Here is a 21260-nt window from a genome sequence, read left to right on the forward strand (position 1 = left end):
CGGGCCGTTCCAGCGATTTGAAAAGGCTGCACCGAGGTGAACTTCCTGCAACGTAGCAAAACAAACAGAGCTGCTTGGCCCATTCTCGTTTTTTTTTCTCTCAAAGTAACCATAGCAGAGAATTTACATTTCTCCACTTTTATTTATTTATTTTCATTTGATGGGTTGCATGCCAGGAAAAAAAAAAAAGGAACATCTCAAAAGACGGGCAAGGATGAGACCCCCTGACGATGTTGTATTCGTTAATATCTCAAAACCCTGAAACATCGGATATTTCTTAACCCTTTGACCATTTGAATGTGGAGGTCTTCAGCCAATTTTTTGTTTTTTCGGGGTCCAGTCCAGCTCCAAACCCCCCTCCCCGCAGGTCCTCACAAATCATACTCTGAAAAATAAAGATTCTAAAATGGAGAGTATGGTTGTTCATAGGACTATTGCTTAATAAAGAACCATATCATCTGCAATGGTGATGGACAGGTGGACAGATGAGATTAGACAGGAGTCCCCATGGACTGTGATGTTTGCTGATGACATTGTGATCTGTAGCAAGAGTAGGGAGCAGGTTGAGGAGACCCTGGAGAGGTGGAGATATGAGAGGAGAGGAGAGAAATGAAGGTCAGTAGGACCACCAAGACAGAATACGTGTGTGTGAATGAGAGGGAGGTCAGTGGAATGGTGAGGATGAGGGGAGGAGAGTTGGCAAAGGTGGATGAGTTTAAATACTTGGGATCAACAGTACAGAGCAACGGGGATTGTGGAAGAGAAGTGAAGAAGAGAGAGCAGGCAGGGTGGAGAAGAGTGTCAGGAGTGATTGGTGACAGACAGGTATCAGCAAGAGTGACAGGGAAGGTCTACAGGACGGTAGTGAGACCAGCTATGTTATATGGGCTGGAGATGGTGGCACAGGAGACAGAGCTGGAGGTGGCAGAGTTAAAGATGCTAAGATTTGCATTGGGGGTGACAAGGATGGACAGGATTAGAAATGAGAACATCAGAGGGTCAGCTCAGGTGGGAGACAAAGTCAGAGAGGTGAGATTGCATTGGTTTGGACATGTGCAGAGGAGAGATGCTGAGTATAACGAGAGAAGGGTACTAAGGATAGAGCTGACAAGTAAGGGGAGAAGAGGAAGGCCTAGGCGAAGGTTTATGGATGTGGTGAGAGAGGACATGATGGGGGTGACAGAGCAAGATGGAGAGGACAGAAAGATATGGAAAAAGATGATCCGCTGTGGCAACCCCTAATGGGAGCAGCCAAATGAAGAAGAAGATGAAGATCATTCTATGAATCCTTTTTTGTTTATGGGCTTTGTAAAGGTTCATAATTTGATTTTTGATTTGATTTGATAAAAACTTTCTTAATCAGGTCAGGTCAGGTCAGGTTGGGGAGTCTGCACTGGTACAGCACGTTGCTACAACCACCACATGACGAAATTACTCGGAATCCTGGTTGGCAACCGCCCAGGAAGACCCACCGGAAATGACCCTCTATCCGCAGCAGGCAAGTGTTATGTGGGCATACCCTTGGTCTGGTCCCCAACAATGAGGGTCCTATGAGCCGGATCACCCTCGGGGAATCGCGCCACATGGCCGTAGTGCCGTAACTGACACTCCCTCACAATGTAGGTCATGTGCCTCATTTGGGACTCCATGAGCAACACAAAGTCAAACCAGCGGGACCCAAGGATTCTCTGATGAGACCCACATGAAGGAGTCCAGTCTTCATCTCAGGTCACTGGTTAGCGTCCATGTCTCACAAACAGGGAGCACCAGGACTCTAAAGACTTGGACCTTCATCCTTTTACTGAGATATCAGGATCGTCACACCCTCCTTTAAAGTGACGTCATGACCCCCCATGCTCTCCCAATCCGTCCACTGACATCATAGGAAGAGTCACATGAATGTCACTGCCAAGGTCAGTAAACTTCTCGATGAGGACATTGCTGATCGCCGTGCCCAAAAGGTCATTAAAGGCCTGGCTCTTTGGTTTTTATCAGGACCCTCGCAAGCCCAGACACTCAGACTCCTCAATCAGTCTCTCAAGAGCCCCCATCACAGCCTGCATTGACTCTGTGAAAATCAAAGTCAAGATCAGTGAATCTGTCTTCACCAACAGATACCCCCACAGTCACCAGACCCCACGACCCTCTGGAAATGACCATCTATCTGCTGCAGCCAGGGTATCTCCTTGGCCTGGTCCAGCAACTCGAGTCCTCAACAATGAGGGTCACCCTCAGGGAATCGTAGTGCTATAACTGACGCTCCCTCACAATGCAGGTCATGTGCCTCATTCGTGACTCCGTGACCAACAAAGTCAAACCAGTGACACCCAAGGACCCTCTGAAGAGACACACATGAAGGAGTCCAGTCTTCATCTCCGGTCACTGCATGGCATCCATGTCTCACAAAAAGGGAACACCAGGACTCTAAAGACTTTACTGAGATATCAGGAGCGTCACACCCTCCTTTAAAGTGACCTCTTAAACCCCCATGCTCTCCCAATCCGTCACATGAATGTCACTGCCGAGGTAAGTAAACCTCTTGACGAGGTCGACACTCTCTCTGCAGACAGACACACTGCACTGCTGATGGCCGTGCCTAAGATGTCGTTAAAGGCCTGGATCTTTGTTTTTTATCAGGACCCTCGCAAGCCCAGAGACTCAGACTCCTCACTCAGACTCTCGAGCACCCCAATCAGAGACTCCATTGAAGATCACAGCATCATCAGCAAAGTCAAGATCAGTGACTCCTTCTTCATCAACAGACGCCCCCAGCCACTCGACCCCACCACTCCAGTCCATGCCACCCTGAACAGAGTAGGAGCAGAACACACCGCTGACGCACCTCAGAATCAACTGGGAAAAAAGTAGAGGTTCTGCCTTCACTCTGCAGAGCACTCACAGTCCCAGTGTACAGGCCGGCCATGATATCCAGCAACCTCAGGATGTCCCACGGGGCAGAGTCAAACGCTTTATGAAAATCGACAAAGGTAGTCCTGCTCACCACAACACTTTTGGGCCATCAAAGGGGAACGCGTTCTGAATTTGGTTCATTTGTCACCATCCAAAACACCAGGGAGTAGCAACAGTTCCTTCCTTTCTTTCCACTTCAATGACCGCTATTGACTTTTGATAAAATGTTCAGTTTAACATCGTTTGTTTCAAAGCACGTCCCAGTTGGGTGGTTCTAACTGAGCAATTGTGGAAAAAGAAGGGTCCTTGGTAAAACAGAGGTGACTAAGAAACCAATGGTTCCTTTTGTCTGAGCTCCAGACAACCTGTGTGTTAAGGGGAGAAGATTCCATAAGGACCACCATCCCTGCAGCATTCCACTTTTTACCAAGGGGTAAATTGTCTTTGCGCATGATCTTTGGGGGTCAGATATGTAGGAAAACAAAGGAAAGGCGTAGTAGGCTAACAAGCAGGAAACAACAAATCGAGAAAAATCAGAACTTATTGTATGTAGCAGGAATTCTTTTAAAAGGCAGGAGCCCAGCGGTATTTTATAAATCTGTCATCATGATATGTAAATCAATAAAGGATCTTTCTGGAACCTTCATGCGGACGGGTCTTTAGGGAACCAGAAGTGGCATCACTCCAAAGGACCGACCCTGTGCCCGCCTACCACACGCTTGTGGCGACTCTGAGTTCATACGCAAATTCTGTTCCCTGGCAAATATTGAAAGAAATGTGGTGGGGTACTTAAGAGGGGCTCGTGCAGCCAGCCACCCAGTGCACTAATATTACTTTTTTATGTGCGTGTTTTTGTGTATTATGGCATTTTCAGAGGAGACAGAGGTTATTTTTCCTTTGTTTATTTTTTTTATTTTAATCTTGTTCTGGAAAGTTGATCTTGGCTCATTTTTATTATTTCTACTCGAAGTGGGCCAGAACTCGGCGGTACTCAGTGCTAACAATTTCTTTGCTTTCCCCGTTCGGCCCCTTGAAGTAGCAGCACTTCGCCCCACAGCCAAAATCGTATTTACAAGAACAGTCTATAATGTCACCAATCTGTCACACTTCCAGGTAGAAGACCACCCCCCTTAACCCCACATCCCACTCTCTACTATAGTTTCTGTGTACCACCTGCTTATTGGAAGCCCACTCCACAACACCTCCCTGCTGCCATGATTTGCTATGACACATACTTCTGTCATATCACCATATATTCTGTCATATGTCCATATATTCGATCTCTTTTCGCTGTTCCGTTATTTCTCCGAGTAATAACATCCATTTGTTTGCGCTAATGCGGTCTTTACTATCAGTTTTTTGAGACTTTCCAATTTTAGTACTTTCATAATCTCTAACCCGGCGGTTCTCAACCTGTGGGGGGCGCAAAGTAACAAAAAAGGGGGAGCGAAGATGTGAAAAAAAGAAAACGAATCGAAAATATGAAAAATACAGTTGTGCTTGAAAGTTTATGAACCCTTTAGAATTTTCTATATTTCTGCATTACCATGACCTAAAAAATCATCAGATCTTCACTCAAGTCCTAAAAGTAGATAAAGAGAAACCAGTTAAAGAAATGAGACCAAAATATTATACTTGGTCATTTATTTATTAAGGAAAATGATTGAATATTACATATTTGTGAGTGGCAAAAGTATGTGAATCTTTGCTTTCAGTGTCTGTCTGGTGTGACCCTCCTTACTAAACGTTTCCGGTAACTTCTGATCATTCCTGCACAACGGCTTGGAGGAATTTTCACCCATTCCTCCGTACAGAACAGTTTCAACTCTGGGATGTTGGTGGGTTTCCTCACATGAACTGCTCACTTCAGGTCCTTCCACAACATTTCGATTGGATTGAGGTCAGGACTTTGACTTGGCCATTTCAAAACATTCACTTTCTTCTTCTTTAGCCATTCTTTGGTAGAACGACTTGTGTGCTTAGGGTCGTTGTCTTGCTGCGTGACCCACCTTCTCTTGAGATTCAGTTCATGGACAGATGTTCTGACATTTTCCTTTAGAATTCTCTGATATCATTCAGAATTCATTGTTCCATCAATGAAGGCAAGCCGTCCTCACCCAGATGCAGTAACACAGACCCAAACCATGATACTACCACCACCATGTTTCACAGATGGGATAAGGTTCTTATGCTGGAATGCAGTGTTTTCCTTTCTCCAAACATAACGCTTTTCATTTCTATTTTGGTCTCATCCGTCCACAGAACATTCTTCCAGTAGCCTTCTGGTTTGTCCACGTGATCTTTAGCAAACTGCAGACGAGCAGCAATGTTTCTTTTGGAGAGCAGTGGCTTTCTCCTTGCAACTCTGCCATGCACACCATTGTTGTTCAGTGTTCTCCTGATGGTGGACTCATGAACATGAACATTAGCCAATGTGAGAGAGGCCTTCAGTTGGGGTCCTTTGTGACCTCGCCGACTATTACACGTGTGCCTCGCTCTTGGACTGATCTTTGGTGGTCGACCACTCCTGGGGAGGGTAACAATGGACTTAAATTTCCTCCATTGGTACACAATCTGTCTGACTAACCTTTTCCAGCCTGATGAGCATCAACAACTCTTTTTGTGAGGTCCTCAGAAATCTCCTTTGTTCGTGCTGTGATACACTTCTACAGACACGTGTTGTGAAGAGCAGACTTTGATAGATCCTGTTCTTTAAATGACACAGGGTGCCCACTCACACCTGATTGGCATCCCATTGATTGAAAACACCGGACATCTGACCTTCAAACTAACTGATCATCCGTGAGGTTCACATACTTTTGCCACTCACAAATATGTAATATTCGATCATTTTCCTCAATAAATAAATGACCAAGTACAATATTTTTATCTCATTTGTTTAACTGGTTTCTCTTTATCTACTTTTAGGACTTGAGTGAAGATCTGATGATGTTTAAGGTCGTATTTATGCAGAAATACAGAAAATTCTAAAGGGTTCACAAACTCTCAAGCACGACTGTACATCTATTGAAACCAAAACAAATTAACTTGAACTACATTAGAGTTAGATAAATGTTGATAAAAGTTAAGTAGATATAATAAAACTTGTAGCGGTGTATCGGCAGCAAAAAATATAGGAATGAATTTTATTAGGGTTTCTAAAAAACGTTAGGCGGGCGCGATTAAAACTGTTATGAAAACTCGGGTCGCAAATACTTAAAGGTTGAGAAACGGCGGTCTAACCTGCTCTGCATGTTGTAAAAGAGACAAGAGGAGACGGCATAAAGGTTTGGGGTTATATATATATATATATATGTTATATATGTATACTGTAGAAATATCCACAATAATAAACAAAACAAGGTATAAACTGCTCAAAAAAATTAAAGGAACACTTTGAAAACACATCAGATCTCAATCCTCCTGGATATCTATACTGATATAGACTGGTAATGTGTTAGGAACGAAAGGATGCCACATCGTTTGATGGAAATGAAAATGATCAACCTACAGAGCCCTGAATTCAAAGACGCCCCAAAAATCAGAGTGAAACAATGATGTGGCAGGCTAGTCCATTTTGCCCAAATTTAATTGCAGCAACTCCAAATTGTACGCAGCACTTTGTATGGCCCCTGTGTTCTTGTATACATGCCTGACAACATCGGTGCATGCTTCTAATGAGATGACAGATGGTGTTGTGGGGGATCTCCTCCCAGATCTGGACCAGGGCATCACTGAGCTCCTGGACAGTCTGAGGTGCAACCTGGTGGCATTGGATGGACCAAAACATAATGTCCCAGAGGTGTTCTATTGGATTTAGGTCAGGAAAGTGTGGTGGCCAGTCAATGGTATCAATTCCTTCATCCTCCAGGAACTGCCTGCATACTCTCACCACATGAGGCCAGGAATTGTCATGCACCAGGAGCCACTGTACCAGCATAGGGTCTGACAATGGGTCCAAGGATTTCATCCTGATACCTAATGGCAGCCAAGGTGCCTTTGTCAAGCCTGTAGCGGTCTGTGTGACCCTCCATGGATATGCCTCCCCAGACAATCATTAACCCACCACCAAACTGCTCATGCTGAATGATGTTACAGGCAGCATAATGTTCTCCATGGCTTCTCCAGACCCTTTCACTTCTGTCACGTGCTCAGGGTGAACCTGCTCTCATCTGTAAAAAGCACAGGGCACCAGCGGTGCATCTGCCAATTCTGGTATTCTATGGCGAATGCCAATCGAGCTGCATGCTGCTGGGCAGTGAGCTCAGGGCCCATTAGAGGACATGGGGCCCTTGGGTCACCCTCATGAAGTCTTTCTGGTTGTTTGGTCAGAGACATTCACACCAGTGGCCTGCTGGAGGTCATTTTGTAGGGCTCTGGCAGTGCTCATCCTGTTCCTCCTTGCCCAAAGGAGCAGATACTGGTCCTGCTGATGGGTTATGGACCTTCTATGGCCCTCTCCAGCTCTCCTAGAGTAACTGCTTGTCTCCTAGAATCTCCTCCATGCCCTTGAGACTGTGCAGGGAGACACAGCAAACCTTCTGGCAATGACACGTATTGATGTGCCATCCTGGAGAAGTTGGACTACCTGTGCAACCTCTGTAGGGTCCAGGTATCGCCTCATGCTACCAGTAGTGACACTGACTGTAGCCAAATGCAAAACTAGTGAAGAAACAGTCAGAAAAGATGAGGAGGGAAAAATGTCAGTGGCCTCCACCTGTTAAACCATTCCTGTTTTGGGGTCATCTCATTGTTGCCCCTCTAGTGCATCTGTTGTTAATTTCATTAACACCACAGCAGCTGAAACTGATTAACAACCCCCTCTGCTACTTAACTGACCAGATTAATATACCATAAGTTTCATTGACTTTATGCTATACTCTGATTAAAAAGTGTTCCTTTAATTCTTTTGAGCAGTATATAAACAGAAATTGTTCATATGCGCGACACGGAAAATGGCGTCGGCGGCCATTTTATAAAGGAGGAGCCGGAAGTGGAGTAATGCTAGGAAGGAACCGTGAGGGAGGATGGGACTGATGACGTCAGGAATAATGGCGGAGGAAGGGCGGAAGTAACGTGCTGCGGGAATGAGGCTTATGGTGGCGGAGCATCTTTTTTCCTGGAAGAAAGCAAAGGAGGAAGGTTAGTACCCCGCCACTCCCTGCCGGCGAACATCTTCCGAAGCGTGTTAAGGTCCGTCCGCGGTCTCCTATTCGCACGTGCGTGACAATGTGTACCGTGCCAACGTTTTTGAACCTCTTTACGACGTTCTACTTTGTCTTTTCTTCTTCTACCGTTTGTCTTTTATTTCTGCCCCTGCTTGGATCTGTTAGGTTTTCAGTTCATCTCTTGGCACAAAGTCTCGTCTCGTGGGACATGAAATTATCTCTCTGAAAATGTCTCGCCACGTCTTGTCCCAAGATTACTTTATAAAACAGAGAGACATTGTACGTTGCTCGTGCTGATAATAAGTAAGTCTCTTGGAGTACGCGGAAAAGCAGACTGTGCATGTGTTATTCATGCGGTACTTGTGTGGGTTAAAGTGCTAGGGAATAACGTGCGTGTGTATACAGGCAGTCCCCGGGTTACGTACTGCTGATGTTTGTGCCCACGAGGTCATTAAAGGCCTGGCACTTTGTTTTTTATCAGGAAGCCCAGACACTCAGACCCCTCACTCAGGCTCTCGAGAGCCCCAATCAGAGCCTCCATTGAAGATCACAGCATCATCAGCAAAGTCAAGATCAGTGAATGTTTCTTCACCAGCTGATGCCCCCCAGCCGCTGGACCCCATGACCCTGCTCAACACCCAGTCCAGGCCGCACTGAACAGAGTAGGAGCAGAACACACCGCTGACGGACCCCAGAATCAAGTGGGAAAATCACAAAGGGTCTGCCTCCTCTCTACACAGCACTCACAGTACCAGAGTACAGGCCCGCCATGATAGCCAGCAACCTTGAGGGGATCCCGCCAAGTCCCACAGGGCAGCTCGATCAACTGAGTCAAACGCTTTATGAAATTCGACACAGGCTGCAAAGCAACTATGCCGATACTCGCGTTTGCGCTCCATGAGGACCCTCATTGCCAGGATGCGCTTGATGGTCAACTTCTTAGGGTGAACACCAGACTGCTCCGGTCGCTGGCAGGTGAGCAAGTGATCACGGATCTTATTGAGGACGACCCTAGCCAGGACCTCACCTGGCACCGAGAGCAGCGTTAGCCCCCTACCCAGGCATTAAAACTCTTTAGAAACGCTTTACGAAAATTGACCAAGGCTGGGAAGAAGCTCTGCCGATATTCCTGCTCACCAAAACACTTTGGGACCGTCAAAGAGGAACGCATTCTGAATTTGTTTCATTTGTCACCATCCAAAACACCAGGGACTATTGATAAAACGTTCGGTGTAGCATTGTTTGTGTCAAAGCAGGTTCCAGTCCTAAACTGGTTTTTGGGTGGTATTAACACTAGAATTGCTGAAGCCTACAAAAAAAACTCGTAATCCCGGACCACCTTAAATTCCTTTGCACCTCTCCTCATCAGCGTCTTTTGTTTTGCAGATGTGCCGATCAGCACAAGCAGCAAGCAGCCTGCTGTCTAAACTCCTGTTTTCACTTTGCCGTTCTGGGGTGTTGAGTGCAGCTTGATGTCGGAAAAGATGAATGGAAACGATTTTAGCACGAGGCTGCAACGCAACAAAAATGGGAAAAAATGGAAGGATCCATAGACTTCCCAAATCCATGCTATGACTCTGTGACCCCCCAGGGGGCGCTCCAGCCACCCCAAACCCCAACACAGACAGACGCTAGGTGCAAGTGTGGCACACTACGTGTTTTATTTACCAGTGGAGAAGCGATTTTCCCTCGATCCCCAAAGCATCAATCTACACCTCCACCAGTAAGTTTCATGACTGGAGGGAGGCGACTCTTTTTATGTTACATCAGATGGTTCATCAGGCTTAACTGGAATTGTGATGGAAACCCAGTATAGCAGGACTCTGCTGTCTCTGCAGCTCCCCGTAGTGAGCCACACGGTAACCCAACAGGGCTGCATTAAACTCCAACTCCCAGCATGCTGTGCAGGAAACCGTGGTGCCCCAGCCACCCACCCAAGGGTGCTGCCCGCTAGTGTCCTGGGTGAGGTAATGCTTTGTGGATGCTCTCTCTTCCCCTGTCCTTCCATCCAGCTGGCGTCCCGGCCGGGTAATGGCTGTGGCCATCTGTCACATCTTGTAATATTAATATTTTTGGTTGGTGTGTATTGACTCATGGAAAAGAACAGCGTCTTTTGTCGATTGCCATAAAAAGAAGCTGATAAATAAATTAGACGGCGATAGAGAGGGGGTGAGAGACAAGAAGAAGAAGAAGAAAAATGAGGGAATCCACAGCTCCTCCTTAACACGAACCAGACATGTTTGTGCTAATAAGGAACAGCACAAGGTGGTCCAGGAGATTCTGAACGCATCCCACTGGGAGATTAATGAGATGTCGTTGATTGAATCTGGAAGATACCATCAAGAGACGGGGAGGAAGCATAATCAGCCCAGACGGGCATATTGATGACCATCCTTTGGCCAAGTTTCAAGATGCTAACAATAGAAACCCAAGCATAACACGAGCGAGGCTTAAACATAACGAAAAAGAAATTGTAAAACGTTGGTAATTTATGACAGGGGAACATCTGTTTTCCTGTGAAAAGTCTCTGCTAGCTGTAAAAAGGCGCAGTCACGCCAAACGGTTTATCGTTTTCGAGTGTTCCTAAGCTGTATCACTGCAAATAACATTTCCTTTCTCTGGAAAGGTATTATGTCATTCTGATTTGAAGCCGGTTCAGATTTCTGCTTGGGTCACCATTTGAAATGTGCCGCTAACAGCTTCAATTTATGAAATAAAAAGATCACCTGTTGGTGCCTGGTGGGCATTCATATTTGATTTTGTGTTTTGTATTCATGAATGGCCTTCCTGCCTCATTGGCGTAGATTTGCTGGGTGTGGGACTGGCAACACTCAATGGCTGGAATACGTGGGGGTGTCTGAGAGTGTGTGTGCGCGCGTGTGTGTCTGTAAATGAGTGTGTGTGTGGGTGTGTGTGTGTGTGTGTGTGTGTGTGTGTGCATGTATATGAATGTGTGTATGAGTGTGAGTATGCATGTGTGCAGGTGAAGACAGAGTGAAAGGTGCTATATAATAGATAGATATGAAAGGAAAGGCACTATATGACAGATAGATAGATAGATAGATAGATAGATAGATAGATAGATAGATAGATAGATAGATAGATAGATATGAAAGGCAATATATAATAGATAGATAATGAAAGGCACTATATGATAGATAGATAGATAGATATGAAAGGCACTATATGATAGATATGAAAGGCACTATATGATAGATAGATAGATAGATAGATAGATAGATAGATAGATAGATAGATAGATAGATAGATAGATAGATATGAAAGGCACTATATAATAGATAGATAGATAGATAGATAGATAGATAGATAATGAAAGTCACTATATGATAGATAGATAGATAGATAGATAGATAGATAGATAGATAGATAGATAGATAGATAGATAGATAGATAGATATGAAAGGCACTATATGATAGATAGATAGATAGATAGATAGATAGATAGATAGATAGATAGATAGATAGATAGATAGAAATGAAAGTCACTATATGATCGATAGATAGATAGATAGATAGATAGATAGATAGATAGATAGATAGATAGATAGACTTTATTTTAGTATAGTTGGAAGGAGCCAAAGTCGGGAGAGAGAGAGACAAATCTTGTCAGAAGAGGAGCAGATGTGAATAAAAAGGAAGAAGAAGAAAGAAAGAAAGGACTGTATACATATTGTGTTATTAGTCCTGTGTACTGTGCTGTGCTGTGGAGAGCGTGAATAAACGTGTGCTGTGCCAGGTATCCTGGTGTATCCTGGTGCCTGCTTGTGTTGGATTTGGGTGACTAGAGCGCCCCCATCAGGTCACAATGTTCATTGAATAAATACATTTTATTAGGTTATAAATATTACAACAAACAACACCCTCTATCCCTCAAATTCAGACCAGAAACACTAAAAAGGAAAAGGAAACTTCTGACTTGGCAAAGGATAAAGAGAGCAGCCCCAGTCCCAGGGACCCTGTCTTAGATGTCTGGGCCTTCCTCTTACTGAGTTTTAATCATAAGACTTATAAGATAAAGCGTTTTCCAGGAGCTCTTTTCTAATTTAATGTTTGTCATTGACACATGTGCAGGATTACCTGGGCTCACTGGCATGCCTAGATTTCAATCGGCCCGTTATTTGAGTCATTACTGACAATCTGGCCCACCAGCGCCAAAGTTTGCCCACCCTTGCTTTGTATTATTCTGGAATGATCTGTCATTATGTCTATGTTGTAGTAACCCTATTTAAACTTTTATTTCTCAAGGAATGGTTTGCATTTGTTGTATTTTGCAGATTAGGCAAAAAAAGAATAGAAAAGCAAACTCATTTCTAATAGTCTGACGATTATGCCAAAAATCAGAGCAAGTCACCATAAGAGCCAGCAGCATTTCAACTGGCAAGTTACGAAGGAGGCTGATGTAAGCACTTGCATTATACAAGTTAACTGAAATGAGCTTCTGCTCTGGAGTAAAATATACCAGACTAACAAAGCAACCATCAAAGTGCCTAAACTTAGTACAACCAGTTCAACGACTGGAGAGGAGACCCTCTTACAGTTACACAAATGGCCCTGAGTAATAAGGTCTGCATCTTTGGCCTACATGGTGCTTCATGGTCCATCTACATAAGGACATGATTCTTGTCATATACTGTTTTCTCTCACTGTCACCTAACCTGAACCTGCTGGGCTTGATCCGACTTTCCTGAAGGAGTAAAGACAGAATCCAAGAAAAGGCAAAATAAAGGGAATTGTTTGGTGGCTCAACAATCAAAACATTGCTTCTATATTTTATCATTGTGGACACAGCCTTTACTGTACTTATTATTTCCATGCTTGCTGTGTTACCTGACTAAGGCAGGTCGAAATCTCACTAATCAATGTAGAAGAGGTCAACATTGACATTCCACAAATTTTTTTGCAGTGCCCCATCTATAGAAATATATTTTGCAACGCATGTAGTAATAAAATGCATGGTATCTTTCATTCCAACAGATGGTGTATCACAGATATTCGCACGATTTTTACAAACCCCATACTAAATAGCCTATAACAGAGACATGTGCATTGCATGTGTCATTCCAACAGGTGGTGCATCACGAACATTAACACTGCTTTCACAAATCCCATACCAACTGGCATAAAACAAAGACATATGCATTAGAAATACTTAGAACTTTATAGAAAGAACTTTACTGGTCCCCAGGGGAAATGTGTCTTACAGAAGCTCTTTAAATAAATAAATGTATAAATATATATGTATAGCTAAAGCTGTAGATGTAGCTGTATGTACAGATAAAGAGGTGACCTGACTGACGTGTGCAAAATGATGAAAGGAATTAGTCCAGAGGATCGAGATGGCGACTTTAAAATGAGGTCAGCAAGAACACGGGGACACAGTTGAAAACTTGTGAAAGGGAGGAGAACCACAGAGACATGGAGTAAGTGACCAAGTGGTGTGGTGGACAGGAGGACTTTAGGGACTTTCAGGACATGACTTGACGTTACTTTGGACAGCACTGGTGAGCTTCATCCTCCCAGTATCCAACCTGCTATATCCTAACTACAGGGTCACGGGGGTGTGCTGGAGCCAAATCCCAGCCAACGCAGGGCACAAGACAGGAAACAAACCCCAGGCAGGGCGCCAGCCCACTGCAGGGCGCACACACACACACACCAATGTACCAATGTACCTAACCTGCATGTCTTTGGACTGTGGGAGGAAACCCACGCAGACACGGGGAGAACATGCAAACTCCACGCAGGGAGAACCCAGGAAGTGAACCCGGGTCTCCACCGTGCCACCCTTACTGGTGAGCTTTGTTGGCCCAATAGCTATACAGTTAGAAAAGTAAGACAATCACTACAGAACATTCATCATAAGAATGGGAATCATATCTTCCAGCTTATTAAAGAAAACCACAGTGGGATGGCCAGGGAGGAGAAGAAAATAAAAAATCTGGAGTATAGTAACCCTGCAGGGGTCCCAGCTATGCTACTGTGTTTAGACAGGATAGTGAGGAGCCCCCATGTCCCACGTTCCCCCCTCACGCCCCAAAATGGCACAGCCAAACTTTATTTGCAAATGTTTCACCTCCAGGTCAGCACTTGCAAATGAGGAGAACAAAGTAGTCGGATTTCTAAGGAAAAAGAGGTTCGATTTCCTAGAAAAAGTCACCATGTGCACCAAAGGGTGGTCCCGGCTCGTTGGCAAGCTTTTTTTTTTTTTTTTTGCTATTTATCGGGACTCGCTGAAGAGACAAAATGCAAAGATTTACACGGCGGCAGATTGAAACTGCGACCGTCATCCGCTCAGGTGGACGTTATGAGGCTTCTGTCGTCGTCACCTGAGTGCGATTTAAATGATCTTTAATCCAGATTTGCCAGCCGCTGTTTCCCTGGGTGTCTAATCTAAAGCTATTTAAGGAAGATCATTCTCCAAATATTTAAAGACGTCTTTAATGATAAACTGATACAGATGTTTGGAACTTGAAATTTATATATCTTGAGGGGATTATGAAGTGAGCACGCTCTGGAAAATGTTGGAAAGTAACCATTCTCTGCTAATATTCTGCTGCTTTGAAAAGTTTAGGCCTTTTCTTAAAATTTCTTTTTTTTTTTTCATTCAAATGATTGGTAGAAAAAAAGGATAAAAACGACCTGTTTGTGTTGGCCTGCTTCCATGCTTGCATAATTGCTATTTTTTGTTAAGTTGAGTTCCACGCTGGCTCTCGTCCGCCCCACCTTAACGTCTCACTTCACTTTCTGAAGTTCCTTCGGGCCCAGCAGGCTTTGAATACTTTGGGCTCTGTGCTCAGTGATGCCACCGTGCCCATTGTAGTACTGCAAGCTTAAACTGAATTGTCACCACACCAAGGTCACACCCGGTCAAAAATGTCACCGGATTGTGCTTGGTTGGCTTCCCTGTCCTCCATTCCTATCTCAGGACCCCAATAAGGTTAACTAAAGTCCACTTTCCTTGTTGCCTCTAAACATTTGGAGTCCTGAGTGCTGGACTGGACTGGACTGGTTCAAGTCATACGGTGGATTCCGAACGTTTTCATACCCCTTCACTTTCTGTACTTTTTAATTATGTTGTAAATTTAATTTGAAATGGAAACAATTTGATATTTTTGCCCATCAATGTACACTTCATAACCCAGAGTGACAAAGTGACAGCATGTTTTCAGAGAGGTTTGCAAATTGATTAAAAATCAAAAACTGAAATCTCTCATTCCTAAAACTATTCCGATATTTAATTCAGTGCTTTGTTGAAGCCCCTTAAGCCAGCAGTTGCAGCTTCAAGTCAACTTGGGTAAGGCTCTACAAGCCTCGCACCCCTGGATTTGGGCAGTTCATCCAATTTGTCCTTGTAGAGCCTCTCAAGCTCCATTAGATTGGATTGGAAGAGTCTGTAAACTGCACCACAAACATTTGGGATGTGCCATCTGTAGGAATTACAAATGCTATGCACACGTCTCTGCTATACGCCATTAGGCATGGGACTCATAAAAGCATCGTTAACGTCTGTGATGTACCATCTTTTGAAATGATAAATGCAATACTTTTTATAATTACAAATGTTTGTGGTGCAACTGTTGCATATCACATCTATTAAAGTCAATATGTTAGATGTTTAAATGTTCTCTTCTACTCCCTGCTAACTTGTACTTTCTCAACAAACACTCAGATATCTTTTATGCAACAACCACCGATAAGCAATCATGATTTGAATTGTAAAATTTTGAAAACTGAAAAAAAATGAATAAAAGTAGATGTTGTCACACACGTTCGACTGGGAGGCAGCTAGAGGGCTAAATAATAGTAGTACCACACCAGACCAGGGGGTGGCGAGCTATCCGCCGACTAACTTTCTCTCTCCGTCTTCTGCAGACCATCCGCGGGAAATCCAACTAGGTACTGATGCATCTGATGACATCACTTCTGGTCTCGACGACATCACTTCCTGTCACGGCCTTTAAAGCCACCATGTTATCAAACTCAAATCAGTTCTGAACACAACTCACAAAAAAATACCCATATGCAGCCAGGGCATATTATACAGGTGGCTGCCCCAAACGTTAGATTTCTCTTGGCCATCTTTGTGACAACACTTGAGAGCTCACCGTAGGGCACAGGAAAGACATACCAGCCACTACTTTCATAACACTGTTGTGTTTCCTTTTATAGTTGATTTAGTTCAATTAGGTGGTCACTCATTGTTCACAATAAGGAATTAAACTGTTCATAACCTGCAGTGGGTTGGCACCCTGCCCAGGACTGGTTCCTGCCTTGTGCCCTGTGTTGGCTGGGATTGGCTCCAGCAGACCCCCGTGACCCTGTGTTCGGATTCAACGGGTTGGAAAATGGATAGATGGAGGTTCATAACGATCCATTGCCATATCATAAACAAATGACATTAACCACGACACAGTACTGAAGCAAAGAAAGCCGATGACAATGAAAATACTCACAGGGTGTCCTCGTAATCCATCCCTTCCCGGCATTCCAGGGAGTCCCACTTCACCCTATAATCATAGAAATTAAAAATAGAAAAAGAATTACAAAATGACCTAATTCTGTGAATATCAAGAAAAACAATACTATTATTTTTTTTCTTATTTCTCCTCATCAATGATGTCACATTTACCATTGGTACATTTATTGAGGTTAAACTCAGGGGTAGGCTGACTGATCGGTTTATATGTATATAGCTCCATATACGGCGTTCCATTTTTACCTTCTCGTATAGGGAAAGCATTCGAGTCGTCCAAAAATTTGATTTTTAAAATTTGATTTTTATCAATCTCGACGTTTTAGACCTCCCTCAGTCCGATTTACTTTCTCGTAGAGAAAGTATTGGAATCACCTCAAAATTCGATTTCGAGATTTTGATGAATCTCGATGTTTTAGACCTCCCTCAGTCCGATTTACTTTCTCGTAGAGAAAGTATTGGAATCGCCTCAAAATTTGATTTCGAGATTTTGATGAATCTCGACGTTTTAGACCTCCCTCAGTCCGATTTACTTTCTCGTAGAGAAAGTATTGGAATCGCCTAAAAATTTGATTTCGAGATTTTGATGAATCTCGACGTTTTAGACCTCCCTCAGTCCGATTTACTTTCTCGTAGAGAAAGTATTGGAATCGCCTAAAAATTTGATTTTGAGATCCTTTTAAACCTCCCTAAGTCCAATTTTCTTTCTCGTAGATAAAGTATTGGAATCGTCTAAAAATTCGATTTCGAGATTTTGATGAATCTCAACGTTTTAGACCTCCCTCAGTCCGATTTACTTTCTCGTAGAGAAAGTATTGGAATCGCCTAAAAATTTGATTTCGAGATTTTGATGAATCTCGACGTTTTAGACCTCCCTCAGTCCGATTTACTTTCTCGTAGAGAAAGTATTGGAATCGCCTAAAAATTTGATTTCGAGATTTTGATGAATCTCGACGTTTTAGACCTCTCTCAGTCCGATTTACTTTCTCGTAGAGAAAGTATTGGAATCGCCTAAAAATTTGATTTTGAGATCCTTTTAAACCTCCCTAAGTCCAATTTTCTTTCTCGTAGATAAAGTATTGGAATCGTCTAAAAATTCGATTTCGAGATTTTGATGAATCTCAACGTTTTAGACCTCCCTCAGTCCGATTTACTTTCTCGTAGGTAAAGTATTGGAATCATCCAAAAATTTGATTTCAAGATTTTGATGAATCACGACATAGTAGACCACCCCGAGTCCAATTTACTTTCTCAAAAGGAAATTATTGGAACCGTCCAAAAATTAAATTTTCAACATTTTGATAAATGTCGATGTTTTAGACCTCTGTGAGTTAGAGATCCCTGAGTCAGGGGGCGGTGTGGTGGCTCTGAAGCTATAGGGATTTACACTTGGCAATAGGAAGGTTGCTGGTTCGAATCCTGTAAACGGCAAAAAGTGACTCTACTTCGCTGGGCCATTGAGCAAGGCCCTTAACCTGCAATTGTTCCGTCCTGGGTACGACATCAATCTGCATCCAGCCCTGCATGTTGGCCCACCAGCTTGCAGGGAAAAAACTGGGGCACTCCAGCCACTATAAAAAACCTCCCACTAGTTCCATTCCATTTGAATTGGTGTGGTGCTGAGGTGTCACCCGCCGTCCTAATCTGGGTTCCTGAGTTGGTTTGTCGTGTGGTGGGTGCGGGATGCCCTTCTGATGGAAGGACCTGGGGGAGAGTACATGTTCACACCAATACCTCCACCCGGAACACGAGAGGGCAAACACCCTGGACTGTATTGTGGGCCACGGGCTTGGCGCTTAGAAGCTTAACCCTGCTGGGACCAGTAGCCACCACCAGGGGTCACCTGGACAGTTCCGGAGCCCTGGACTGCAGCACTTTTGCCACACTCGGAAGTGCTGCCAGGAGAGGATAAACAATTTACTGACATTTGTGAGTGTTATTAAGACTAAAAGAAGCCTTTGCCAACAATGCTTTTGTTGCTGGGTAGTCCAAATATCAGATGGACGATCACCTAAAGACCACTGTAAAAGATTTCACTGAATAATCCACAGACCTTTTCTCCAGGATTTCCAGGAGCTCCATTTTGACCATTAAGTCCAGGGTGTCCCTAGAACAGAAAAAACAGAATTTCATTTTCCTAATACAAATCCAGTAAGAGTAATTCAATGTTCTGCAGTTGTCATGATACATACAGGTGGTCCGGATGGTCCCGGAAACCCTTGAGAGCCTCTCTCTCCCTTCTCACCCTAAAAAAGAAAAGGAAATTCCATAAACAACATTTCATGGTTAGAGAAATTGACCATCCAATACATCATAGCAACTGAAACACAGTAATAATAATGTGACAGCAGAACAAAAACACAATGGAAATAATTGTTTAAGCCCTCTGGTGTCATAACACCAGAACAAATACTAAGTCAGCAGTCACAAACAAACAAAGTTAGCTCAAAAGTCCACAAGGAATAATTCTCAATCAAAAGCCAAAGGACTCGCAAACCAAATGCACTGCAATTCGATTTGAATCGGTGATCTCGGACAAACTGGAGGTGCACAGCACTAACCATTATGCCACATTGACGTCAGGCCTCATGAATTTTTGGAATACAACTACCAGCAATCTAACCACTAAATGGCACCACTTAGAAAAATCACAATGGCATATCATGGTGTACTACTCCATCAAGGTAAGCAAAGGAAAAGATGGCTCAAGAGACAATAGTCAAGAAACAAAGCAAGACCAGGAAATCAAGACCCATTACCAGATCAGGGTCCAAGTCATAAAACACAGGGTGACATTTATAAGCTGGAGATTCCATAGGAAGCACAAGCACAGTGAAGATTCTGAGGTGTTTCCTCAATCATGGACAAGAAGATTAGTGAGACACCAGCTTAAATTGTCCCACTCCAGTGACCCAACATGACCCAACTTCCAGTGAATGTGGCCTGACCTTGTAGCTCCACAACTGCCACCTAAAGTGGCATGGCAGAAAAGGCTAAAAACTTAACGCTGAAATAAAATATATAATTCTTTTATTTTATTTGAAGAAAATTATATTCCATTCCATCGAGTCAAACTTATACAACAGATGACTTCATAATCAAACTAGAAAAAAATAGTGAAAAGAAAGAAAAAAAAGCAAAACAAAAAGAGACAAAACCTAACAAAACAGAATTGATCCCGGACCAGACAATAGGAAACAATGTCACACACAACGTGAGTGCCTTGGGGGACAGCTAAAAGACACTGGGGGTGTAATTCAATGCCCATCCACTAGGTGGAGGTGTATACAAATGCCTCTTCTCGTCCTCCCTCTGCAGACCGGATGATTGACAGCCTGACCACCTCTCACATCACTTCCGGAGTCTGTCCCCCTGGATCCGCCTCTTCCTGCGTGGCCTGCACTTAACAGGAAGTGTTGTCATCCTTGTCCTAAAGGGCACACTTTTTTTGGCTGCAAAACGTTTATTATATTGAATTCAAAATATATGGAACCATGGTGGTACCCTAAGCCTCTTTTATTTGTTCTGTTACTTTTACAACAATAATTGTAGACCAAAGTTTTTCATAAAAAATAAAGGTGCCATTAGATACCCCACCTTTCAAACACCACAATAAAAACTTAAAACAGAACAAACAAAACTGTATTGGGCCCAAAAACATTAAAGAAACAAAAGCTATTATTATAATACACACTGCGAGACATGAACAATTTTTAGCTCCTTCAAAAATTAAACCAAAAGTAAAAATAAATGATAATAAAGGATATCACAGCATAAAAAGCAACCAGTGGAAAACAAACTTCTGGAAATGAAAGTGGATTATGTGGGAAAAAAAAAAAATGGAACATAATAACCTAACCACAAAATGGCAGCACACATAAAAAACATTTTTTAACTTCTTCAAAAAAATAAACAAAAACTAAAAATAAAGAATAAAGAATATTACATTATAAAAAGTCACCATGGGAAAACACATATTTCGAAATGTGGGAAAAAAAATTGAAACAAAACATAGTAATCTAACCACAAAATGGTGGCATCCATAAAAAAAAAATGTTATGGGGCAATGTGAACATTTTTTAACACCTTCAAAATTATTAAACCAAAAGTAAAAATAAATGATAATAAAGAATATTACATCATAAGAAGCCATCATTGGAAAACAAACTTCTCGAAATGAAAGTGAACTATGTGGGGGGAAAAAAACAAAACATAGTAATCTAACCACAAAATGGCAGCACCCATAAAAAACAATTTTTTAACTCCTTCAAAAAATTAAACCAAAAGTAAAAATAAATGATAATAAAGAATATTATAGCATAAGAAGCCATCATGGGAAAACAAACTTCTCGAAATGAAAATGGATTACATGGAAAACATTTAAAATGGAACATAGTAACCTAAACACAAAATGGCAGCACCCATAAAAAAATTTTTTTTTTTAACTCCTTCAAAAAAATTAAACAAAAACTAAAAATAAATAATAAAGAATATTACAGCATAAAAAGCCATCATGGGAAAACAAACTTCTCGAAATGAAAGTGAATTACGTGGAAAATAAAACAAAAAATTGAAACAAAACAAAACATAGTAATATAACCACAAAATGGCAGCACCCATAAAAAAACAATTTTTTAACTCCTTCAAAAAATTAAAACAAAAGTAAAAATAAATGATAATAAAGAATA

General features: G+C 42.7%; 1 protein-coding gene across 1 annotated transcript in view; it reads right to left on the reverse strand.

Moving 5' to 3' along the window:
- Positions 1-21260, reverse strand: part of col21a1 (collagen, type XXI, alpha 1) — a 211993-nt gene that overhangs the window by 58708 nt on the left and 132025 nt on the right. The window contains exons 15-17 of the mRNA XM_039738189.1: positions 18765-18818; positions 18626-18679; positions 16553-16606 (exon numbers count right to left, since the gene is read on the reverse strand). Of these exons, the coding sequence (XP_039594123.1) occupies positions 16553-16606; positions 18626-18679; positions 18765-18818 (162 nt within the window). The remainder of the gene's footprint in view (positions 1-16552; positions 16607-18625; positions 18680-18764; positions 18819-21260) is intronic.

Source organism: Polypterus senegalus, chromosome 16, assembly GCF_016835505.1.
Source record: "Polypterus senegalus isolate Bchr_013 chromosome 16, ASM1683550v1, whole genome shotgun sequence".
NCBI classification, from domain to species: domain Eukaryota; kingdom Metazoa; phylum Chordata; class Cladistia; order Polypteriformes; family Polypteridae; genus Polypterus; species Polypterus senegalus.